Genomic DNA, 26,080 nt, shown 5'->3' on the forward strand with positions numbered 1-26,080 from the left:
GATTGGCTGAACATATGGAGCAGAGCTCCTTCGGTGGCTCTTAGCCCCAAGGTATAGCTAGAATAGTTTGTCTGGGGCAGTGATGCTCTGGATTCTTGGTGCTTGGGGGGCATGAGTGGAAGGGCTTCTGGAGTTGTGGCCCTGCTGGTGGACCTCCTGATGACACCTGGGTTTGGGCCACTGTGTGACAGAGAATGCTGGACAAGATGGGCCATTGGGCCAACATGGCTTTAAGGTCACAGGTTCAATTCCCAGCAATTAAAAATATCAGGTAGAAACTAATAGAAAAGACCTCTGCCCTGGAGTTCCTGGAGAACTGCTGCCAGTAGACAGTCTTGCCCTGGACAGAAGGAGAAGAGCTGGTTTTCATACCCTGCTTTTCACTGCCCAAAGGAATCTCAAAGCGGCTTACAGTCGCCTTCCCTTTCCTCTCCCCACCACGGGCACCCTGTGAGATAGGTGGGGCTCAGGGAGCTCTGAGAGAACTGCTCTGTAAGAACAGCTCTATCAGGACTGTGACTAGCCCAAGCATTCCCACCTTAGAAGCTGCCGCTCTTAACCACTGCACTACACTGACAGATCAGTGGTCGGACCCAGGGTAAGAAAGCTTTGTGTATTTGCATGACCCATCCCTCACCCGTACCGTGAACGATGAGATACACTTGAGAGGTGTGGGGCTTGTCCTGCGTCTGGAAGGAGCAGGTGTAGAGGCCCTCGTCATAGAGGTCGACGTTGGTGATGACGATACTGAATTCAGAGGCGCTGTTGGTCAGCAGCTGCACCCGCGAGTCGATGGACCATTTGTCGTTGCCGGCGTAAAGGATGTTGGAACGGTTCAACCAGGCCACACGGGTCACTTGCTGGTCTATGTAGCAGCTGTGGAAAAGGGAGAGGGGAGGCAGGGTGAACAGCAGGACTCGGAGGAGAAGCGAAGCCAGCCACGCTGGGAGTCCAAGCAGTTCCACATAATGGGTGTGGTGGCAGCTGGCCAGGACTGGTGTGGAGCCCCACTCACTCCGTTACAGCCGCTGCCCATCACTGGTGGACAGATTCACCTCCGGCCTGTGGCTGCACTCAGCCCCACTCGCTGTGCTCCTCCTGCCCATCTTTGGCACTGTACCTCAGGCTGCGTTGAGTCATGCTCACTCTACATCCGCCCGCCTTTGGCGCCTGGCCCTGGCTCATGGCTGCGCTGAGGCCCACTCACTCAGCCACCGCCACCACCCACCGTCTGCACCCGGCCCTACCTCCACCACCTCCCTGCCTGTTATGCCATGTTTGCACCGGGAACAACAGACGTCACATCCACTGGCATTTCCGTTTCACCACGCGCAGCATAAGATGTGTTTCCACATCAAAGATTAGGGAAGTCTGATTTTCTGCTATAGTGAATGAAGTCCTGCCCTGGACCTGAAATTTCCCAGTGTTACTCAACAGGGCAGCAGGGAAAGTGATTCCACTGCAAACTAGTGTCATGATGTCATTTCCTACATTAAACAGAAGTGACGTCATCATGGCAACTTTATGGTCTAGGATTCCCCTAAGCCTCTATGGTTAAATTGGCATGATGCCAGTCAGGTAGGTCCCTGCTCCCTGTAATCTCCTGCTTCATGTCAGTGCTGGGTGGACAACTCTGGACAACATAGAGGAAGGGGAGAATGAAATAAGCAGCCTTTCGGTCCCCAGTGGGGGGAAATGTGGAAGAAAACCAGAAGTTGGCCAGAAACAAGGAGGTAGGGGGGCCATTGTGCCAGTAGAAAACTAGCCGACTAGCAATGCTGTTTAGGGTATATTCTAGGGTTGACAACTCCCAGTGAAAACAACCCAGGGGAATGGGTGCCTGGAGATCCAGACTGCTAGGCCTCACCTGGAGGTTGGCAACCCTAAACTGTTGGGGGAAAGTGGTATTCCTCCTTCTTGACGCTGCGGTGCAGAGGAAACTCTCTGCTAGAGGCGCGTCCCACAGGGCCGTAGACAGGGCCACCACATCCACCGGAACCTCCCCCATCTCTTCGAGGCTGAAGGTATTACTCCGGTGCAAAGGTGTGATTATTTTTCCTTTTCCTTTTTGTCTTTGTCAGCTCTTTCCAGCCTTATCTGATCCTACAGGATAGCTAGTCCTCCTGGTTACGGCCCTCATGTAGCGGTTAAGAGCAGCAGACACATGCAGCCAGCTGGGTGACCGTCAAAGTTCTCTGAGAGCTGTTCGAGCAGAACAGGAGATCTCTTAGAGCTCTCTCATCCCCACCTACCTCACAGGGTGTCTGTTGCAGAGAGAGGCATTTGCAAGCCATTTTGGAACTCCTTCAGGTAGTAAAAAACAAGGTATATAATAACAAATCTACTCTTTCTGCTCTTTGAGACTGCTCTTTATAAGGCCAGATGAAACTCAAATACTTTGGCCACCTCATGAGAAGGACGGACTCCCTGGAGAAGAGCCTAATGCTGGGAGCGATCGAGGGCAAAAGAAGAAGTGGACGACAGAGAATGAGGCGGCTGGATGGAGTCACTGAAGCAGTTGGTGCGAGCTTAAATGGACCCCGGGGAATGGTGGAGGACAGGACGGCCTGGAGGATCATTGTCCATGGGGCCGCGATGGGTCGGGCACAACTTCACAACTAACAACAACATTCTTTCTTGGTGAACTCCCCTGCAAGTTCTAGCCAGCCTCCAGGTGGGGTCTGGAAATCTCCCGTCATTTCAGCTTCTCTCTAGATGTCAAAGATTAGGCCCAGGTTCAAATTCTGACACAGGAACGCATTCCAAACATGACATGTTTGAGTGTTTAAAAGGCCCATGGTAAGGAGGAAGAAGCCCAGCGGAGGCGAGCCGCCGCGGCTTAATGTCCGTGAGCTCCAGGTTCTAATTCTGTCCTTGGCCGTGAAAGCTTGCTGGGACCTTGATGGCTCGGGTTACCAGTTCTGGGTTAGAAATACCTGGGGGGGGGGGTGTTGTTGCAGTCAGGAGGGACTACAGTTGCCAACTTCCGGCTGGCACCTGGAGATCTGCTATTCCAGCGGATGTCCAGACAACCAAGTTCTGTTCTTCTGGAGAAAGCTTTGGAGGACGGGCTTTATGGCATTAGACCTTGCAGTGGTTCAGTCCCCAAGCCCAGGCTCCATTCTCAAAACACCCAGATAGTTCCCAGTCCAGAGAGGGCTTTACGAGGGATGTCAGCAGGGCCGAAAGAGATGGAGTCCGTCTGCCAAAGCTGCCATTTTCTCCCGGGGAACTGATCCCTGTCTCTCCAGGCCGCACCTGGAAGGTGGCAACCCTACATACAGCCCTCGTTCCAGGGGAAAGGACACGCTCGAGGATGCCTGGCATGGTGCCTCTCTCCCAGGGTTCCCACAGAGCCTTTGAGCCCTCCCTCCCCTTCCCCACTTTCTATTCCGCAGTGAGTGTGGGAGGAGGGATAGGTCTTGGAAAGCAGGTCAGACTCTCTGCTGACTCAGGCTGGTGAGAGCCCGGCGCACTGCAGGGAGCAGGGAACGACAGCCACACGGCTTGGCACTGCTGACTCACAATCTCCAGCTCTGTGTGTGTTCGTGTGTGCGTTTGCGTGCAGGGAGGGACGGATGCAGAGGAGGCGGGGTGGTGGTGGTGGGGGGGGGGGATGGAGGGCTCCCGGTGGACGCCTGGCCGGCTTCCCCCTCCAGAAGCCCAGCTGGCTTTTTGACGCATGTTAAGGGAACAGTCGGGAGCCCAGACCCTTTTGAACGGACCCCTTGGTCTCTGCCGGACGGACGGAGCCAAGAGAGTCGCTGGCACAGACTCGAGGGCTGTCGGATCGCAGCAGGTTTCTGATGGCCCTGGAGGGATTTCGAGGCAAGAGGTTCACAGAGGAGGTTTGCCGTTGCCGGCCTCTGTGGACTACCATGGTGTAGTGGTTAAAGAAGAAGAGGAGCTGGTGTTTGTAGCCTGCTTTTTGCTACTCACAGGAGTCTCAAAGCAGCTTAGAATCGCCTTCCTTTCCTCTACTCACAACAGGCACCCTGTGAGATAGGTGAGGCTGAGAAATCTCTGAGAGAACTGAGACTGGCCCAAGGTCACCCAGCTGGCATCACGTGGAGGGAGAGTGGGGAAGGTAAGCCTGTGTGTGGCCGGTGGCTAGCACGCCACCACCGCTGCCACACCCCTCCTCTCCACACCATGGCGCTGGCCTCCTACGAGCTGCCTCGGGCTTCGGTAATCACTGAGGTATTCGAGCCGAGCTGAAGCGCGCATCCCCCATACTAGCAATGATATGTGTGTCAAACAATGCCAAAGTTGATATTTTTGGAGATCCCCCCCAAAAAAAATTATAGATATGGTTGGATATAAAACAATCTAACAATGAATTTAAGAGCCTCTTGTGGCGCAGGGTGGTAAGGCAGCGACATGCAGTCTGAAAGCTCTGCCCATGAGGCTGGGGGTTCGATCCCAGCAGCCGGCTCAAGGTTGACTCAGCCTTCCATCCATCTGAGGTCGGTAAAATGAGTACCCAGCTTGCTGGGGGGTAAACGGTAATGAGTGGGGAAGGCACTGGCAAACCACCCCGTATTGAGTCTGCCATGAAAACGCTAGAGGGTGTCACCCCAAGGGTAGGACATGACCCGGTGCTTGCACAGGGGATACCTTTACCTTTTAACAATGAATTTAGATAAAGCAGAGATTCAACTGAAAATATTTGCAGATTATTATCCTGCTAGGGGCCAAGCCCGTTGCATTCAGGGATACAACGGACGCTAGATTGGAGGGGTGGTGGAGGAAGGACTCTGTACATGGCCTCCCCTGCCCCCCAGGACCTGGAAAGGCTGCAGGCAGCTGTTAGGGAACCCACTGGTAGGGGCAGCTCTCACGCAGCAGAGATCAGCAGCCTCCGAGCCTCAGAGGGATGTGGAAGGAGGAGGGGGTGGTCAAGGGTGGGGGACGGAAGGCGATTGGCTGGCCGCTGGATAGACAGGCAAGCCAATTGGAGGAGGAGGTACTCACGGGCAGGACAGCCACCCTGAGTGGGTGTTAAGCGCTGAGTGGCGCTTAAGCCATGAGACATGCTCCTCCTCCAAGGCCTTACCAGAAATATTATGTGGAATAGATAAAGGTAGTTTGGCATTGGAACAGAAAACTAAGAGACTAAATTATGCTCTTTTCCTACAAGATGATGTGATAAACAAGTATAAAAAAAGGTCAGGATGATTTTTAAAAATAAATAATACAGAATTCAACAGGCTCCCAATAAGGACCCATGCAGCTGCATTCTGGACCAGTATTATGATCTTGGTTTTTGGGCAGTGTTTCAAGGGAAGCAATACAGGGATAGAGGTTTCATGCAGCAAATTTAGTCCCATTAACGCGCCACCTCTGAACAGATCTGGCTCTGTGCTTTTGTCCTCGCCCTTTTCCGCTTTGCGATATTCCTTGGGCTTTTAAAAATATATTCTAAGTTGAGTGCTATAGCGCTACGCCAATATAGCACTTCTTAATGTGTCTCAATGGTGCCAAGGCGTCTCAATGATGCTGTATTAGTCTAGCGCCATAGTGCTCAATTTAGACTGTTTTTTTGAGAAAGATTGCACAGCAAAAAAGGTCAGGTGGGGGGGAAGTGCAGTATTACTGGGAGTGCTGTTGACATTTTAAACAGCACACTACAGTTATTCAGAAGTGCAAATAAGAGGAGAAAATGGAAGAAAGCATCTCAGCTCGAGAACAACTCAACCACGCTCTGTCAACAGGACACAAATGGCTTTGTAGGAAAAGGTAAACAAAATCCATTAGCCGCCAGCTGCTAAAACAGTTGTGTCTGAAATAACACAAAACTATCCGTTAGCAACCGGCCACTAAAACGGATTAAAAAGGCAGTCTCAGAAGGGGCCACATATGAAAAAGAAATGGCAAAGAACGATGGCAAACAATGCATGGAATTAATTTTAGAAACTCTCCTCTTTCAACTAGTATTCAGGAAGCAGCGTGATAAAGGAACCGCCGAGGAAGAGAACCTCGTAAATCCACCGGTCCCTCATTTTGGGATCAATTAGTATTTAGTTTTCCTCTCTTCCATTCCAGAATTTAAAACAGCCGAGGGGAAGGGCTGTTCTAGGAGGGGAAAGCATAGGGGAGGGGGGGATTAAAACCCTCTTTTGGTAGCCTCAATCTATGCCGGGCCTCTCTCCCCTATCTGAACCGCTGATTTAGAAGGCGATTAAGAATTCTAATCAGGTGGGGGATGAGATGACGGGACACAGGTTGCATGCGAGGTCCGAGACCTTTTCTAACAATATTCCCTTCAATATTGGCAAACGCCTGCTTTTTAAAGCAAATGCAAAAAAAAAAGTATTAAAATCAAAGCCCTGGAATGAATGCCATGCTTGACAGAGTTATTAGCCATTCCGTAAGTCTTCTCTGGTTGCTATTAACACGTTATGAGAAGGTAATAGCGCATTTTGCCAGGGGCCCATCTTTTATTTAAATACAGTCAGGATGTCGCGATGAAACTTTAATGGCAGCGGTGGGAGGGGGGGGGCTGAATGATTGAACCACATGCCAGTGGCGTGGAACCGCACTGAGTTCAAGGAGGAAGGGAAGGGACAGCAGGAGGACGGGGTCAGAGAAAGGCCCTGTTTGGTGCCCCCAGCCAGAGCGCTTGGATGGTGCAGAGAATTCAAGCACAAGATCAGTGCACCACTGGAGGGCACTGTGGGCAAGAAAGATGTGCCGGGACAGCAGGCCGGAGGGATCTCATGCGTCTTGGGGCAGCTTGCGTGAGAGCCGTGTAGGGTGGCCTCTGGGACTCACTACACCTGTCCCACAATTTGTTATTTCTCTTTAGGCAGGCAAAATGAAACCAAGAGCCCTTGGAGTTCCCCTTGATGGGGTACACAGAGGATGCGGGACGAGGAAGAGGGGTGAGGAAAGCAGCAAGGAGAAAATCAAGGCCAGTGGGAGAAAGAAAAGAGGAGATGGTCAAAGTGAAGAACGTGCCAGGAAAGCCAGGCTGGGTGAAGGAGGAATGGATCCACAGGGAAGAGGAGGAGGAGGATCAGGATCTAGGGCAGGGGTGGCCAAACTGTGGCTCTCCAGATGTCCACAGACTTCAGTTCCCATGAGCTCCTGCCAGCTAGCAGGGACATCTGGAGAGCACAGTTTGGCCACCCCTGATCAAGCAGAGGACACAACTTCTGTGTTGGTCATATATGGCAAGAGACTGCACCAGAGAATGCCATGGGAAACAATAGGGTTGCCAACCTCCAGGTGGGGCCTGGGGATTTCCAGGAATTACAATTGATCTCCAGGTGACAGAGATCTGTTTCCCTGGAGAAAATGGCTGCTTTGGAGGGGGGGGCTCTGTGGCATTGGACCCCGCTGAAATTCCTTCCCCCGCCCTCCCCAGGCTCTATCCCCAAATATCCAGGAATTTCCCAACCAGCAGAGGGTTGGGCAGAATTCAGCCAGCCAAGCATTTGCTGGGGAGGGGGGGAGGGAAGGGGGAACAATTTGTTTTAAGGAAGAAAGAGAACCACAACCTCCTTCTCCTCCACCCCCCCCCCCCATTTTTTAGGAAGGGGAGTAGGAAGGGGATCTTATTATTGTGCCGCCATGCTGTGACATTTTAAAGTCTTTTAATGGGAGTTTTAATGGGGTTTTAAGACACTGTAACCCGCCACGAGCCATTTCGGAGTGGCGGGAAATAAATAGAAATAATAATAATAATAATAATAATAATAATAATAATAATAATAATAATAATAATAATAATAATAATAATAATAATAATAAAGTCTGAGGAACCCCGCCATGCAAATCATCAAGGAAGGTTTCCAGAAGCATCCAGCAGGGAGAACCATCCCTGCACACATATGAGAATTTCGCTGTCCCCCATCAAAGGCCGGTGACTCACCTTAGCGTTGCGTTGTCCCCCTGGCAAACTGTATAGTTGTCTGCTGGCTGATTAAAATCCGCACTTCGCACCAGCAGCCCTGTGCAGTGAAAGACGGAAGACGCCGTTAGGGTCTGGTAGAGGAATGGCTTAACGTTAGGCCATAAGAGAAGCCATGTTGGATCAGGCCAATGGCCCATCCAGCCCAATGCTCTGTGTCACCCAGCAACCAAAACTCAGACGCCATCAGGAGGTTCACCAGTGGGGCCAGAACTCCAGAAGCCCTCCCTACATCACTGTCCCAGACATAAGAACATAAGGCAAGTCATGCTGGACCAGGCCAATGGCCCATCCGGTCCAACACTCTTGTGTCACACAGCAGCCAAAACCCAGGCATCATCTGGAGGTCCACCAGTACTGCCAAAATGGCAAAAGTCCTCCCACTGTTGCCCCACAAGTGCCAAAGAATACAGAGCATCTCTGCCCTAGAAAGAATGTTCCATCTATAAGAACATAACAGAAGCCATGTTGGATTAGGCCAATGGCCCATCCATTATAACACGTGTCAAACAGCCGTCAAAACCCAAGAGCCATCAGGAGGTCCACCAGTGGGGCCAGAACTCCAGAAGCCCTCCCACTGTGGCCCCTCAAGCACCAAGAAGACAGCATCACAGCCTCAGAGTGTTCTTTCTGTATACCTGAGGGATCTCTGCTCCATATCCCCCTCTTAAATCTGTCTGTGCCTGTAGCTTCCCAGGTGTTTTACATATACATACACCTGCCCAGGTAGCCTGATCTCATCAGATCTCACAAGCTAAGCAGGGTCGGCCCTTGTTAGTATACGGATGGGAGACCTGCAAGGAAGTCCGGGGTCGCAAAGCAGAGGCAGGCAATGGCAGACGTCTCTTGCCTTCAAAATCCTTTGGGGTTGCTGTAAATCGTCTGAGACTGGGCAGCAAAAATACATACACAAATTTTAAAAACTGTTGCTTTGGGTCCCCATCAGGGACAAAAATGGGATATCCAGATCTGAAGAAGGAGAGAAAACACCTCATGTGGCTGCAGGTGAAGAGTGGTATGTTTGAACGCGTCCCCAAGATTGAAAAAAGAAATACTCTGGAAAAAAACAAACAAGCAAGGCTCCCCTTAGAATGCTAGTTTTCTATGAGCAGGGAAGTTTGTTTGTTCTAATGCGGGGAACATTTAAGTATCGAATCACCCACAGGCTGAAAAAGAACAGCCTAAGACTAGTTTTATAGCAGCACTCTGATTTCTCTCCCCCCACCCCTGCCAGGCTGCAACTCTTTTTGACTCATTTACCTCTTCTTTAAGCCGATTAATGACTCTCGAATGTGGCCTTTTCCCTTCAAGGTAGGGCTCACTGAGCAGCAATGAAGCACACTGAAGTCCATTGCACAACTGCTCGGGCAGCAGGCCGGAGAATGGCATGAGGATGCTCCGTGCTCCAAGTAAAGTCCAACAGCCTCAAGACGTCCCCCCCCTCCCAAGCAGTGGGGGACATAAGCAGGGAGGAGACTGCCCCCGAAATGGTCCATGATTCACCCAAAAGTTTAGAGAAACGGATGTGATTGCAGATAAATGGTTTTAATTTCTGATGTTAGCCAACCCTAAGCGGACTGGGGAAGGGCTGGCTATAACAATAAATTATTATTGTTGTTGTTAACGAGTTGGTACTTATATGCCATTTTTCTCTACCCGAAGGAGTCTCAGAGTGGTTTACAGTCGCCTTCCCTTTCCTCTCCCCACAACAGACACCCTGTGAGGTAGGCGAGGCTGAGAGAGCCTTGAGATTACTGAAGAAGAAGAGAATTGGTTCTTATATGCCGCTTTTCTCTACCTGAAGGAGTCTCAAAGTGGCTTACAGTCGCCTTCCCTTTCCTCTCCCCACAACAGACACCCTGTGAGGTGGGTGAGGCGGAGAGAGCGCTGATATCACCGCCCAATCAGTACAGTTTTATCAGTGCCATGGAGAGCCCAAGGTCACCCAGCTGGCTGCACGTGGGGGAGTGCAGAATCGAACCACTACACCAAGCTGGCTCAACACACAAGAACACAAGTCCTGCTGGCACAATTGCCCTCCCCCCCTCTTTTGAAACTCTACTTTAGATTTGCTTTTAGGGGAGCATGATTTGGCCTCCTCCCTTAATTCAAGGCCAACCCTTCCCCCTTGGCTGCCTAATAGATGGGGAGCTCCCCCTCGCTGGTGGTCTTCAAGCAGCAGCTGGACAGATCCTTAACCTGGATGCTTTAGGCTGATTCTACATTGAGCAGGGGGTGGGACTAGATGGCCTGGATGGCCCCTTCCCGCTCTAGGATTCTAGGAGTCTTGTTCAGCAGTGGGATGGGCTGCCTAAGGAGGTGGGGAGCTCTCCCTCTCTGGCAGTCTTCAAGCAGCAGCTGGACAGATCCTTATCCTGGATGCTTTAAGCTGATACTGCACTGAGCAGGGAGTTGGACAAGATGCCCTGCATGGCCCTTTCCAAATCTAGGGTTCTAATGTCCCTCTATTCCGATCTCTTGGCCATGTACGTGTGCCTGGCTAAGAGGGGTGTGCTTGTCCAGGGTAGACATCCATCTGGATTTTCCCTCCAAAGGAAGGAGAAGGAGGAGAAGATGAAGAGCTCATTTTGTTATACCCCGCTTTTCACGACCCAAAGGAGTCCCAGAATGGCTTACCATTGTCTTTCCCTTCCTCTCCCCACAACAGACACCCTGTGAGGTAGCAGGGGCTGAGAGAGCTCTGTGAGAGCTGCTCTGCAAGAACAGCCCTAAGAGAAATGTGCCTCGCCCAAGGTTGCCCAACCGGCCACATGTGGAGGAGCAGGGAATCTAACCCAGCCTTCCAGAATAGAATCTGCTGCTCCTTAGCCACAACGGCACGCTAGCCCTGCCCCATTGCTCTGTAAAGGATGGGGGATGTGAGCCATGGAATAAATTCCTGGGAAGAGGAATGACCCGAGGATGGAGCTGAGCCCAGCACAAGAGCAGCCCTCCCAAATGAATGTAATTTTATCACTCTGTGGGGAAAGAAGCTCAAAGCAAGGCACCGAGGCCATGGCGTTCTGCCTGCTCTTCGCCACCAACAGCCAGCATGCCACAAAACCGCCTCTCGAGAAAGAAGAAAGAAGAAAGAAGAAAGAAGAAAGAAGAAAGAAGAAAGAAGAAAGAAGAAGAAAGAAGAAAGAAGAAAGAAGAAAGAAGAAAAAGAAGAATGAAGAAAGAAGAAAAAGAAGAAAGAAGAAGAAGAAAAAGAAGGAGGAAGAAAGGAAGAAGAAAAAGAAGAAAGAAGAAAGAAGAAAGAAGAAGAGTGTGAAATGAAATAAAATGAAACCGTTTGCCAGTAGCAACACTCACCTCCCCCCAACTCCAGTAGCAATGAGGTTTCTCCACTTGCCATCTTCCATCTCAAAACCATCCCCCAAAAGGCATATTAGTCCTAAGGGGGGTGGGAAATGACAGGCACTGCTGCAGGACAAACATCCCCTCCCTCGCTCCCTCTTAGCCAGGGCCCTGGTTGCATGACTGACAGCCCCCAGTTCCAGGAAGTGACCTGCCGGTCAGAGCTGAGTCAGCAGATGTATGCTGGGATTCCAGGGGGCACCGTCTTTATGGTGGATTCATGTTTATGGAGCAGAGAAGCCTCCGGCGAATTCGTTCCATGTCTGGCTGCGCCACCGGCCACAGAGCCGGCCGCTGATGTGAATCGAGCCAGGGAAGAGGCTGGAGGGGCTCAGATGGAGACAGATTGAGCCCCCTTCTCTCCGCCGCAGGAGCGCAAGATTGCCCCTGATTGCGCTTCGAGGCAAATCTTCTTGGCCCAGCAGGGCTTGTGAATGTTCCAAAGGGCGTTCCTCCTAATTTGCCAGTTATTATGGACTAGCGAGTATCTCGTTTTTATATGGTGACAGCCGACTTTTCAGCTCAAATATCACGGCGGCTGGATTAGCAGGGCGGCTGCTGTGGGGCTGGCAGGGAGGTGAATACGCTGGAGAACGGGTCTGTGTCATGCCAGCCTCTAGGTGGGACCTGGGGATCCCACAGGGTTACAGCTCACCTCCAGATCAGTTATCCTGGAGAAAAGGGATGTGAAGAAGAAGAAGAAGAAGAAGAAGAAGAAGAAGAAGAAGAAGAAGAAGAAGAAGAATTGGTTCTTATATGCCGCTTTTCCCTTCCCGAAGAAGGCTCAAAGCGGCTTACATTCGCCTTCCCTTTCCTCTCCCCACAACAAACACCCTGTGAGGGAGGTGAGGCTGAGAGAGCCCTGAGATTACTGAAGAAGAAGAAGAGTTGGTTCTTATATGCCACTTTTCTCTACCCGAAGGAGTCGCAAAAGGGGCTTACATTTGCCTTCCCTTTCCTCTCTCCACAACAGACCCCCTGTGAGGCGGGTGTGTCTGAGAGAGCCCTGATATTACTGAAGAAGAATTGGTTCTTATATGCCGCTTTTCTCTACCAGAAAGAGTCTCATAGCAATTTACATTCACCTTCCCTTTCCTCTCCCCACAACAAATACCCTGTGAGGGAGGTGAGGCTGAGAGAGCCCTGATACTAGGAAGAAGAGTTGGTTCTTATATACAGCTTTTCTCTACCAGAAGGAGGCTCAAAGCAGCTTACATTCACCTTCCCTTTCCTCTCCCTACAGCTCATTATGGAATGACATTACACCTGCTTAAGTCCCTCCCCTTCCCAAGCTCCGCCCCCAGAATCTCCATGTATGTTGCAACCCAGAGCTGATAGCCCTTATTCTCCACCTCCCCTTCCCCTCGGAATTTCCATAAAAGCAGGATTTCTTGTGGCTGCATTTAATAATTTAAAAAAAAAACTCTTTGTAAGAATAAGAAGAGATGTTTTGTATAGTTTTGACCCTCAGATTTAGAAACTGAAGGGGAAACTAAGGTGTAGGATAGAGCCGTTAGCAATCGGAAACATACAAGTTTTGTCTGACTCTTGAATTAAAACTTTATATTTAAAAATACCCATCATGTTTATTATAATGCGTGAAAGTTCCCCATTTGGGGGGGAGGTGTCGGGAATTCTGAAATAGTGTTTGAATGATTCCCATCTTTCGTTTACTGCTCAAATTGACTCCTACCATTTCAAACAGGTTGCCAGAAGCCGTTTAATCTTGCCCTTGCTATCAAGGTTTCCTGGACTTACAGATGATCATCTAATTAACATCTTGCTTGCAGATAAAGATAATTCTGTTTCTTACACGGTGGCAAAGTTTTGCTATACTGCCAGCAGAGTGCGGAAATCTTTGGCTATTGTTGATGCTGAATGACCTGACTGTCAAAATGCTGTATTCATGTTTTGTGCCTTTGTCAACTCCCTGATGCCGAATGTCCTGTTGGGACATTCGCTGTAATAATGTATGTCTATAGATACTTTGATGCTGGTCAATGACCGTAATAAAGAAATAATCATAATTACCATTTCAAACTATTGTGAGGTCCCTTCCAACTCTATGATTCGATGAGTCTATGAGTCTATTCAGTGGGGACTGTAGTCCTCCATACGATGGAAACAAAACAAGGTAGGAACACACTTCCCCTTTTGGGTGATTGTTTCCTGGCTCCCTCTTTGTGAAAATATTCATTTGTTCCTTTAAACGGCCCCCGCTTCCTGTCCGTGACATCATCGCCCAGCCAAATCCGATTAGCTGAATAATACCATGACGTCATGGCGTCCATTCAGGGATACCAGGCAGGGTGATGACGGCTTCCATGACCCGGCCTGGAAGAAGCGGGACACAGCAGCCAAAACGGGAAAGCGCCCCAATGAAAACTGGGAGCAACCAAACCGCCCAAGCAGTTTTCAAAGAGAAATTTCTGCTCCATTGTAACTGCTGGTTGTAGATCCAGAATGACAAGACTGGTTAGCGTGAGGCCTATTTGTGACTTATAAATCTGGAAGGTGTGGAATTCACAACACGCAAACACACACCCCAGATTCAGAACAAAAGGATGTGTCTTCTATACGTGTAGGGTGGGGTGGGAAGACCCCAATCCAATAGGGCCAGGTTGACCTTGTGGATCCTCAAATCTGCTCAGCCATGAGTTTGTGTGTGTGTGTGTTTTTGTGTAGGAGGGAGAATGTGACGGAGCCTGCCCAGTTCTTCTCGGTGAAGCGCTTGATTAAGATTCTGTCTGGCTGACGGATGGAGCCGGACATGAGCCGGGGAGGCAGACGGTTGCTTTGCATGCAGGACCAGAGAGAAGGTGACGAGGGGGGAGAGAGACGCGGGCAGAGATCAATCGCAGCCTGCACGAGATTGGCCAGGTTTCCTCTGCCGAGCCCCGCAAACCGGGAGCTCTTCCTCACCCTCTCCCGCTGGCACCCGAGAGGGTGCAGCCGTGCCGCGCCTGGCCCGTCGGTGTCTTCGCCAGGCGCCCTCCCCTCTGCCCCTGCCCCTGCCCTGTCCCCCCTACAAGCCAGATGGCCTTTCTCGATGACAGTTCACGATGGACAGGTATCTAATTGGCGGCCCTCGCTCCGATGTGACACCATGTTTACTTCATGTCCTCGCTCCAGCGACGAGCGGGGACTGTCAATAGACGAGCGCTGACATTGTGGCTCTCGGACAGCTCGACAGCTGCGGGAGAAAGCCAGAGGCGCTCCTTCCTCTCAATGCCCCCCCCCCCTGAGCACACCACCGCCATTGTCAAAGTCTGAGGACACCTTGATGACATCAGCCAACCCTTCGGAATCCTGGAGCTCCTGGTCTCCCTGGAGAAATGGAGATTCACCTGTGCTGCTTTGCAATTGAAGGGGCAATTCGCCACCTCCTGTGCTGATTTCATTTCTTTAAGGGCCATTGTCTAAAGCAGGCTTCCTCAACTAGAGGATCGTGAAACCCTGGGGTTTCCTGGCGGGCCTGGAAGGGTTTCCGGACTGGGTGGAAGTTCATTATTTTTTAAATATATTTTTAAAATGTGTTAAAGATCTAGTGGGTGATAGGACCCTATATGGTCAAGTCAGCCCTACCCCTCCTCCCAAAATGGCCAGTGATGGGCCTGGAGTGGGTGGGAGGGGCCCCAAGTGGGCGTATCCACAGCTCTGCTTCCCAACCATATTCTGCAGGATTGCGCCACTTCTGGGGTTTCTCAAAGCCGGAAGAATGTTTCAGGGGTTTCTCAATAGAGAAAGAATGGTGTAAAGAGGTCCTTCTGTTGGTCTGTCCAGACTGGACTGCAAATCAGTTTTGTTTGGTAACATCCCCGACCCCCAGTTTTACAAGAGAGGGGCAATGTTGCCAAAAGGCCTGAAGGTTAGTGGGCATCCCATGAAAAGGCCTCCGTGGCTGAAAGATGGTCTTCCTGCCATACATGCTTGCTCAGGAGGGAGCAGGATCACAGGGAGAGGCCCTCTTGAGTACAGTTGACAACCTCCAGGTGGCACCAGGAGAGCTCCTTAAGCTACATGTGGCGTCTTTAATCTCCCTCCCTCCCTCCCTCCCTCCCTCCCTCCCTCCCTCCCTCTCTCTCTCTCTCTCTCTCTCTCTCTCTCTCTCTCTCTCTCTCTCTCTCTCTCTCACATGAGTGGAATGTATTGGATATGGTATGAAATAAATACAAAATATGTTGGCAAACTGCTTTGAGACTCCTTTGGGTGGTAAACAACAGGGTACAAAAATCCAGCTCTTTTTCTTCTAAGGGGAAACTGTGAAAGAAGCATGTGGGCACATAACATTTCATCAACAGTAAAAAAAAATGGAGACAGAAGGAGCAGGGCAGAAACCTGTGTATCATATGAATTAGGGCAGGGGGACACTTTGGTGTCTGTGGCCTAATTCACACAAGAAGGGAAATGAAGTTGAATGCAGAACCGGGAGGAATTGTTTGTCGTGCAATCTCCCCCTAAGAAGAGTCTCCAGTCTGATTTTCCCTTCACATATCTGAAGACAAGGCTCTGGAAAGCTCATCTGTAACCACTATGCCACAATTCCCAAAGGTCAGTCCTCCCCACACTGAACAAACTTTCCAAACCACGCTTTCTTAGAATCACAGAATCATAGAGTTGGAAGGGACCTCATGGGTCATCTAGTCCAACCCCCTGCAGTATGCAGGACACTCTTGACACCCATCTTTTCACTTCCATGCCCTCATTTGCCACCACACCACCACAACACAAACATTCAACCCCATGCCTTACAGACTAGACAACCTCTCCCCTTCCTCTTCCCATCGCCAAGCTCTAGCACCCGTTGTATTCCTGAATATAACGGGCTTTGCCCCTAGTATATAATATTAAAAAATCAAGACACCAGAGGGGGAAAAAAACTTGCAATAAAACTGTGCAACTGAAGCCACCAAGACACCCATAGTTTAATTAAGGCACTATGCCTGCTATGTATTTGGTTACAAAAGTCTTGCTTGCTTGGCTCATAGCTTCCTAGCAACCAGAGCAAAAGTTCTCTGACCGTTTATGCACGGGGCACTTCACTGCCCCAGGTCTCATGCAGGAGCACAAATCGGGGGCAAATACGGTGCACTGGGCCAAATGCTCCCTCGTGTGGGTGCAGGAAGAGGTGGGGCAACCTACCCCGACTAAAACCCCAGCCTGCAGCACAGCATGAATCCTCCAGTGCGTAAACAGTCTCTGTTAGTTATAAAGCCATCATCAGCAGATAACAGAAATGAGAGCCTTGTGCTAACACAAAGGATTTCCAGACAACCAAAATCAGTTCCTCCAGAGAAAACTGCTGCTGTGGAAGGCAGACACTATTGCATTACACCTTGCAGAGGTCCGTCCCTGCTCCAAATCCCACCTTCCCTAGCCTACCCCCCACTCCCCAAAATCTCCTAGTACTTTCCCAATCAGAGCTGGCCATCTTATTCTTGACTGCCCATCCACCAAATAAACTTGTCTGGTGGGTACATGAGACAGGGTCTTTTTGGTGGCAGCCCAACGATTCTGGAAAAACCTCTCCAGTGTGCTTAGCCTCCTCACTTGGTGTAGTGGTTGGTGTAGTGGTTAGGAGTGTGGACTTCTAATCTGGCATGCCGGGTTCGATTCCGCGCTGCCCTACATGCAACCAGCTGGGTGACCTTGGGCTCTCCATGGCACTGATAAAGCCGTTCTGAGTGAGCAGTGATATCAGGGCTCTCTCAGCCTCACCCACCCCACAGGGTGTCTGTTGTGGGGAGAGGAATGGAAAGGTGACTGTAAGCTGCTTTGAGCCTCCTTCAGGTAGGGAAAAGCGGCATATAAGAACCAACTCTTCTTCTTCCTCTTCTTCTCACTCTCAATATTTAAAAGGCAACTGAAAGCTGTTTTTTGTTTTTTCAGGACAGCGTTGGACTTGTTCTTCTGCTGACCAGCAGTTCTGAATTATTGATTTTAACGTATTTTATTATTATAATATTTACAAGGTAGAAAGGCAGCTAATGAATGTTTGGAATTAATAATAAATACAAATAACAACAGGGTCTCCAGCAAAGGTCTTAAGAACCAAACGCAGAGCCAAGGTTGCCAGCTCTGAGTACAGAAATACATGAAGAGTTTAGAGGCAGACCGGAGGAAGGTGAGAATTGGGGAGGGGAGGAACTTCAGCAGCAGACCATGATACACAGCCCCCAAAGCGGTCTTTTTCTCCAAAGGAATAGGACTTTATTACCTGGAGAAAAACAGCTGTTTTTGTTGCTCTCTGAACTTTTTACTACTCAAAGCAGCTTACAATCGCCTTTCCTTCCTCTCTCCACAACAGACACCCTGTGAGGTAGACTGGGCTGAGGGGACTCTAAGAGAACTGGGACTGGCCCTCCTGCATGTGGGGGGAGGAGTGGGGAATCAAACCCAGTTCTTCAGATTAGAGGCCACCGCTCTTAACCATGACATCACGCTGGCTCTCAAAGGAGTCTCGAAGCGGCTTCCCTTTCACATTCCCTTCCCCTCCCAACAAAAGGCACCCTGAGAGGAAGGTGGAGCTGAGAGAGTTCTGAGAGAACTGGGGACTTGCCTGTTCACCCCCTTGGGGGGATCCGACCCAGTTCTCCAGATTAGAGGCCACTGCTCTTAACCATGACTCCCCGTTGGCTCTATGCTGCCTCTTAAACCCCATGCAGAGCTGGAGATCAGTTGTAACAGTGGGGGATCTCCAACCCCACACAGACCTGGTAGACGACTGAAGCCATGTCTTTGCCCATGGACGCCCATGGAGGTGCCTTGCACTGGATCCGACCCCTGGCCCCTCAAGGTCAGTGCTGACTCAAACTGGCAGAGATTCTCCAGGGTCACAAGGGAGAGGTCTTTCTCATCAGACATGCTGGGGATCGAACTTGGGGCCTTCTACATGCCAAATCCAGTATTTAAGCATATTCTCCCTGTCTGCAAAGGGACAACCTGGGACTAGGAAATAGCAGTGGAGGAACAATGTGCTGTCCCAGCTCCCTTCGTTACACCCTTCATTATGGCTAGGGTTGCCAACTCCGGGCTGGGAAATTCCTGGAGATTTGGGGGAGAGGAATAACCTAGACAGTTTGTGATTTGGGGAGGGTGACCACAACTGCAATTAGAATCATAGAGTTGGAAGGGACCTCCTGGGTCATCTAGTCCAACCTCCTGCAGGACACTCACAACCCTATCTCCCATCCACTGTGACCTGCCACCCCCTTGAGCCTTCACAGAATCAGCCTTTCCTTCAGATGGCTCTCCAGCCTCTGTTTAAAAATCTCCAAAGATGGAGAACCCACCACCTCCCGAGGAAGTCTGTTCCACTGAGAAACTGCTCTAACTGTCAGGAACTTCTTCCGGATGTTTAGACGGAATTTCTGTTGACTTAATTCCATCCCATTGGTTACTACCACCAAGTAAGTTGCCAGTCTCTGGGTGGGCCCAGATGAGAAGAAAGCTGATGAACAAACAGAGAATCTTCTTTATTCTTCAGCAGAAATGCCAATGCCACAGCCAGATCCAATATGAAGTTTGTTTCAAGGAGAAAGTTCTTCCTCAGTGGCTTCTGTTTACCTAAACGTAACATCCAACGTCTGAAGTGTCAGCGTTTTTACAGAATATTCTGAATCATACTCTACAAGTATCCAACTCTGCAAAATTTCCAGGGGACCTTAGGTTCAATAGTTTGGGTGGGGGTTCAGCATGGCTACAGCCTACCTCAAAAGAAAACCCTGTAGCCCGTTCTCAGCTTTCTTATTGTCCGCGATCTCCTTTGGCTGGCGGGTCATCGTCTTTTTGTTGTAGCCTCTGGGTGGGGCCTGGAGATCTGCCGGAATCAGAACTCTTCTCTTGACTACAAAGATCTGTTCCAACTCTGACAGCTTTCTATGGCCTTATCCCCTGCTGAAGTTCCCTTCCCTCCTCAAGTTAGACCCCCAAATATCCAGGAATATCCCAACATAGAGCTGGCAATCCTGCCTAACCCCCAGACCCAGAGAACCAAAAGAGAGCGGGACCAAGTTGCCCGTTTCTTGATTGTTTCTACAAGGTATCTGTTTCTTTCACAGAACACACACACCGGATAGAAACACTCCTCTTTGGGTTGGCGTCCAATAACACACACCAGCTATCTGGGTTTTTCCTGTCTGCCTCATTAATCTTCCCACTGGGGGACCTCCGTCCTCTGCCGGCATCCCTCAGCTTTGACCCAACGCAGAGCCGAACATGAGCAGCTTTGGAGTCTGCAGGCCACTTATCGGACTCTTGCGCTTGTAAAAAGAGCCACTTATCTCTCCTTATCCAGTTCCCTGCAAATAGCGCCAGAGTCCTTGTCTGTAACAGACCCATTTCATGAGCTGGCCATGTGGAGGCCCAGCTCCTACGGCTACAGCAGGTTTGTAACCACTGTTAGGAATTCCAGCTCAGATGTGCGTGAGTCACCCAGGGCTACTAAGAGAGTAGGGGCTTCCAAAGTAAGCCTGCCTTGGAGCCAAGACTGGAGTTGCCAACAGCTCCCTGGAGATTTGGGGATAGAGCCTAGTAGGGGTGGGAATTGGGGAGGGGAAGGAGCTCAGTGGGGTTCACTGCGGTAAAATCCACCTTCCAAAGCACCCGTTTTTTCTGTAGTCCAGAGACCAGTTGTAATATCTGTCCGTCCGTCCGTCCGTCCGTCCGTCCCTCCCTCCCTCCTTCCCTCCCTCCTTCCCTCCCATCCATCCATCCATCCATCCATCCACCCACCCACCCACCCATCCATCCATCCATCCATCCATCCATCCATCCATCCATCCATCCATCCATCCATCCATCCATCCATCCATCCATCCATCCATCCATCCATCCATCCATCCATCCATCCATCTATCTATCTATCTATCTATCTATCTATCTATCTATCTATCTATCTATCTCCCGGAACCGTCTCTCAGAGGGGTACAATTTGTCCATAATGAAAACCCCATAAAACTCCATTAAAACATTCTAGAACATAAAAACCATACAACAGAATCAATTCCCCCCCAAAGACATGGCATTTCTCAACCTTTTAACCCCTTCCCCTCTCCATAACAATTCTGGGAGATCTCCAGGGACAGCCTGGAGGTTGGCAATCCTACCCGCCAGCAGTTCTACCAAAATTACGACTGGTCCCTGGGTTGCAGAGTTCAGTTCCTCCCCTAGGGAAAAAGCCTGCTTAGGAGGGTGGAGCCCAGGAATTTCCTAAGCCAATAATTGTAGTTCCATAACCTGCACATATATTTACTGGGCTTTTAAAAGACTGCGGTCGTGCAAATGCATCTCGTGGCCCAATGCAAGCGGCCCTCTCCCATTCCGATGCGGCAGGCTTGGGGCTCCCTTCCCATCCATCGCCCGGATCCATCCATATGGCCGTCCCCAGCCCTTCCCCCTTCTCTTTGTCTCGCTCGTGAACGGCCTTCACGTCCCACCGGCATACATGGCTGCCCGTCAATATCATTCTTTCTACCTGAAGGAGTCGGGAAGGTCAAACCTGGGGAGACGGGGATGAATGCATGGCTCACAGCGCCAGTCTCCCTTCTCTGTCTTCCCCCTCCCTGCTTAGTCCTCTCCCCCAATCGGGCCTGCGATTGAATCTGCCAGCTTTCTTTTGAATCTCTGGATCCCAAGGCGTAGTCCCTCTGCTTTCATCTGCCGGCTTTATATTCCGCCCTTCCCGATGGGTGACCCGGCTCAGGACGCAGTCCTCAAAGTTCTCCACGGAGAGAATGCAAATGTTCTGGTTCAGAAAGGTTCTGAAGAAACCTGGTCGAGGCAGTATAGGGTGAGGAAAAAAGGCAGCTTCGTGGGAAGGTCGGCTTTTCGGGTTTCTTTGGAAAGGATCGTACCAACACACACACACACACCCACACACCTTTACCAGTCTCTAACAAAACACCCACGGTAAGATGATGTTTCCATTGGCCCCAACACCATACCCTGAGGTAGGAAAACTTCTAGGCCCCAGGGAGTCTGATGGGGACTGTGGTCTGTAACCTGCACAGGTGCGCCTCCCCTGTCTGTACCTGATCAGATCCCACCTGGAGTCCTGGGTGCAGCCCTGGAGGCCTCACTTCAAAAATATGTGGACAAAATTGAGAGGGCACAGATGATCCAGAGCCTGTGGACTGACTTTGGGAGGGCAGGATATAAATTTAATTAATAATCATAATGAGGAAAGGCTGAGGGATTCGGGAAGAAGAGGTTGAGAGGGAACATGATTGCTCTCTTTAAGTAACTGAAAGTTTCTCACCCATAGAAGAAGAGTGGGTTCTTATATGCCACTATTCTCTACCCGAAAGAGTCTCAAAGTGGCTTGCAAGTCACCTTCCCTTTCCTCTCCCCACAACAGACACCCTGTGAGGGAGGGGAGGCTGAGAGAGTCCTGATATTACTGAAGAAGAAGAAGAGTTGGTTCTTATATGCCACTTTTCTCTACCTGAAGGAGTCTCAAAGCAGCTTACAATCGTCTTCCCCTTCCTCTCCCCACAACAGACACCCTGTGAGGGAGATGAGGCTGAGAGAGCCCTGATATCACTGAGGAAGAAGAGTTGATTCTTATATGCCACTTTTCTCTACCTGAAGGAGTCTCAAAGTGGCTTACATTCACCTTCCCTTTCCTCTCCCCGCAACAGACACCCTGTGAGGGAATTGAGGCTGAGATAGCCCTGGTATTACTTCTCGGTCAGAACAGCTTTCTCAGTGCTGTGACCAGCCCAAGGTCACCCAGCATGTGGGGGAGCACAAAATTGAACCCAGCTTGCCAGATTAGAAATCCGTGCTCCTGGCCATTACACCAGTGGTTCTCAACCTGGGGGTCTGGACCCATTCAGGGGTTGAACGACCCTTTCACAGGGGCCACAGCAGGGTGAGCAGCTTGCCCTGGGGGCACCGCCAATGTTGCTGCTCCTCCTGCAGGTGCCACCCAACAGCCTTGTAGGGTAGGTCAAGATAGAGTGTTGGTCTGTCTGGAACAACAGAAAACAGCGAGATCGACATGGTGGGACAAGAGGCAGAACTGACCTGAGAAACCCCAGGGGAAAAGAACAATTTCTATACAGTCATGAACAAGGGATCTTCATGCCATTGGTCAGTTTTGGTTTATTTTCTGTGAAAGAACGCTTGCATCATTTTATGGCTGGGGGTCACCACAACAGGAGGAACTGTATTAAAGGGTCACGGCATTAGGAAGGTTGAGAGCCACTACGCTACACCGAACTGGCTCTCATATGAGGGCAGAGAGTAGTTCCCGTTGGCAGCAGAGGATAGGACCTGCAGTAATGGCTTTAAACGACATGTAGAATGGTACCATTAGGTATCAGGAAGAAATTTCACAGAGTAGTTCAACCGTGGAATCGGCTGCCTAAGGAGGCGGTGAGTTTCCCCCTCCCTGGCAGCCTTTGAGCCGCACAGGACAGGTATTTATTATGGATGCTTCTGACTGAGATCTAGTTCCTGTGGGACTTGATCCAATTCCACAGGCCCTATAAAAAGGCGCTGTTCTACCAGACCTTTTATTGATGGGTGCTGAAATTCCCTGACTGACTCCCCTCCTTTCCTTTCCTTTCCTTTCCTTTCCTTTCCTTTCCTTTCCTTTCCTTTCCTTTCCTTTCCTTTCCTTTCCTTTCTCCTTTCCTTCCTTTCCTTTCCTTTCCTTTCCTTTCTCCTTTCCTTTCCTTTCCTTTCCTTTCCTTTCCTTTCCTTTCCTTTCCTTTCTCCTTTCCTTTCCTTTCCTTTCCTTTCCTTTCCTTTCCTTTCCTTTCCTTTCTCCTTTCCTTTCCTTTCCTTTCCTTTCCTTTCTCCTTTCCTTTCCTTTCCTTTCCTTTCCTTTCCTTTCTCCTTTCCTTTCCTTTCCTTTCCTTTCCTTTCCTCTTTTGCAAGTCCCATAGAGCCATCTGTACAAACGGAACGTTGGAATGAGATTTCAGATGTTTTATTATCTTAACTATTTCATCGATGGATCATGGATTTTAACTGTAAACGGTACCAAGGATCTTTTAACTGCATGCGTTTTGTGAACTGCCCAGGGCCCGTCCGTCAGGAAGGGCGGTATATAAGCCTTTAGGAATAAATTCATAAATATCGGTTTAGCACTACAGTTGCACCATTTAGAAAGCTTTTTTTTTAAAAAAGGGGAAGATTTCACAGAGAAAAACGGGAGTGACGGGGAAGGGCACTGTTTGAAATTCCTGCAGCGCTTCATAGATGGCTCCGTAATGGAAGGAGCCTCCCTGTATGAAACCCCCACCCCTGTATCATTTCTCTCAAAATTGGGCCAATAATGAATAACATGCAGTTTAGAATGGTGATTCGAAAATCCCCTGTTGTGTCTGTGGACATTCAGAAACCTTGAGCCCAGGGCAAAGAGTGAAATCGCAAACACTTTTTAGGGCTTCGCCAGCTCCTAGCTTCTAACCTATCAGCAAACAGATTTATAGACCTATCATGGGCCTCCGTTAAGAACCAATCACGTGTCTTGGCAGAAGTCTCAGGCATGTATATAAATTCAGTTGGGCTTGACTGCACTCAGTGTTTTCTGGTTCCAGTAACGTGTTGGTTGGTTCAGAGCTGAAGTGTCCGTATCTTTACTGAACCCACGGATTTAATACTGTGATGTGGGCGAGATTGTTATACTAGATAAGCAGCCCTGGCCAGCTACTGAAATAGCTTCTGTTCCCTACCTTCCAAGGAGGGCCTGTCCTACATCAGGGGTAGTCAACCTGTGGTCCTCCAGATGTCCATGGACTACAATTCCCATGAGCCCCTGCCAGCAAATGCTGGCAGGGGCTCATGGGAATTGTAGTCCATGGACATCTGGAGGACCACAAGTTGACTACCCCTGTCCTACATCACTGGGCTTGCATGAAGGGACGCAGTGTAAGTTGAAATCATGGCCACTAGGGGTAACATTGAGGAGCTCAATCCTGAATTCCCCATCAAACGGACAGATTCAAATGGGAAAACATAGGAAAAATAAAATTATGTTAATGATCAATGGCTCCCACCTTACCATTTGCTGCTGACCCCACCTATGTGAACTACAACTGAATTTGAGGGGACTGATTGGCTGTTTTAGCAAAGAATTATCAAATAGATGCATTTGGATGTGACACAGTTAACTAATTTAACAGAATTATTATTATTATTTATATTCCCACTGTCATGATGGCAGTTCATAGTCTGAAGAGTGCCTGCACTCAAAAGCTCACACGTTGAATAAATCTTTGTTGGTCTTAAAGGTGCCTGCACTCGAAAGCTCACACCTTGAATAAATCTTTGCTGGTCTTAAAGGTGCTTGCACTTGAAAGCTCACACCTTGAATAAATCTTGGCTGGTCTTAAAGGTGCTTGCACTCGAAAGCTCACACCTTGAATAAATCTTTGCTGGTCTTAAAGATGCTTGCACTCGAAAGCTCACACCTTGAATAAATCTTTGCTGGTCTTAAAGGTGCCTGCATTCGAAAGCTCACACCTTGAATAAATCTGTGTGGGTCTTAAAGGTGCCTGCACTCGAAATCTCACACCTTGAATAAATCTGTGTTGGTCTTAAAGGTGCCTGCACTCAAAAGCTCACACCTTGAATAAATCTTTGTTGGTCTTAAAGGTGCTACCGGACTCTGATGTGATCCCGCCAAATGGGCATCATACGCCACTCCCCTTGGCTCTTTCCTGGTGGCAAATAGAATCACGGAAGCAGGCATGAGGAGACTCAGAGTCTGCAGAGCAGCTACCTTCGAGCTCGCCCAGGATCTGATGGCCCCAAACAAGACAGAGATGGCAAGGCATAATGTTATCATCGGCACACTCTAGAAGCAGGTTCTCTCCACAACTGGATGATATCGCTCGAAGGTCCACCTTTTACAAGAGGGACCAGGATGAGGCTGAATCCATAGCTGCTTGCGTCACTGCTCTGTGGCATGCTACCCAATGCTCTAACTTCTCAGATTTAGAGGGAATGCTGAGAAAAGGGATGAGCAAGCACAACAACGCCTCTTCGCCAGGAGAGAGCTCACACTCCAAGTGGCATTGGAAGAGGTCCTGGCAGCAGAAGTGGCCGACAGGATCACACAAGAGGTCCACTGGGTTAGGAGGAGCCTGCCAACCAAGCCAAAACCCACTCCGGAACCAGTCCGCTCTGAGGATATCGAAGAAGAGGTGGAGCGCATGAATCTCGCCTTTTCTGTGCGTTCTAGCCCATGGCAGGAATTGAATCCCTGCGACAACTGCAGGGGGAAATCATCAGAGATGTGAGTGCAAATTCAGGAATGCCAAATGCACGGCTTGCGGGAAACAAGGCCACATTGCAAGAGCCACGTTCAAGGAGGCCAACCAGCACCACCTTCCCAAACTCATCTCCGAATGAGGGGGAAAATAATTAGAGCTACTGACCTACCGCAATATACAGACTCCAACACAGTCAACTCACCAGCCACACAGACATCGGTCCAAGACATCCAGTTGCCATGACAAAAGAAAATCAAGGACATCGTCCAGATCCAAGGGGTGTTGTGAGAAATGGAGACAGACTCCAGCTCAAGTACTCCTCATAATCTCCCAAGAGACTCTCAAGCAACTGTGTCCCAACGGAAGGCCCTGTCTCTATCCTCTCAAACTTCTCACAGATTTCCAAGTGAAGAGGATGTCATTCCAGGGCACTGGGAACTTCAGGGTGAAATTCAGGCACTTCTCTAGCACCCTGAAGCTAGTCGGAGTCAATGGCCATCACCCCAGTCTCCTTGGCCTCGACTGGTTTGAACCATTGGGCATAAACGTCACCAGAATCCATCACATCTGTAGCGAC

At 49.8% G+C, this 26,080-nt stretch overlaps 1 protein-coding gene across 2 annotated transcripts in view; it reads right to left on the reverse strand.

Annotated features, from left to right (window-relative positions):
- The window catches only part of LOC143837279 (igLON family member 5-like), a 153,556-nt gene that overhangs the window by 30,670 nt on the left and 96,806 nt on the right, over positions 1–26,080 (reverse strand). For both annotated transcript variants that reach the window (XM_077336909.1, XM_077336908.1), the window contains exons 2-3: positions 7,877–7,955; positions 644–876 (exon numbers count right to left, since the gene is read on the reverse strand). In XM_077336909.1, the coding sequence (XP_077193024.1) occupies positions 644–876; positions 7,877–7,955 (312 nt within the window). The remainder of the gene's footprint in view (positions 1–643; positions 877–7,876; positions 7,956–26,080) is intronic.

This window comes from Paroedura picta, chromosome 5, assembly GCF_049243985.1.
Source record: "Paroedura picta isolate Pp20150507F chromosome 5, Ppicta_v3.0, whole genome shotgun sequence".
NCBI lineage: Eukaryota > Metazoa > Chordata > Lepidosauria > Squamata > Gekkonidae > Paroedura > Paroedura picta.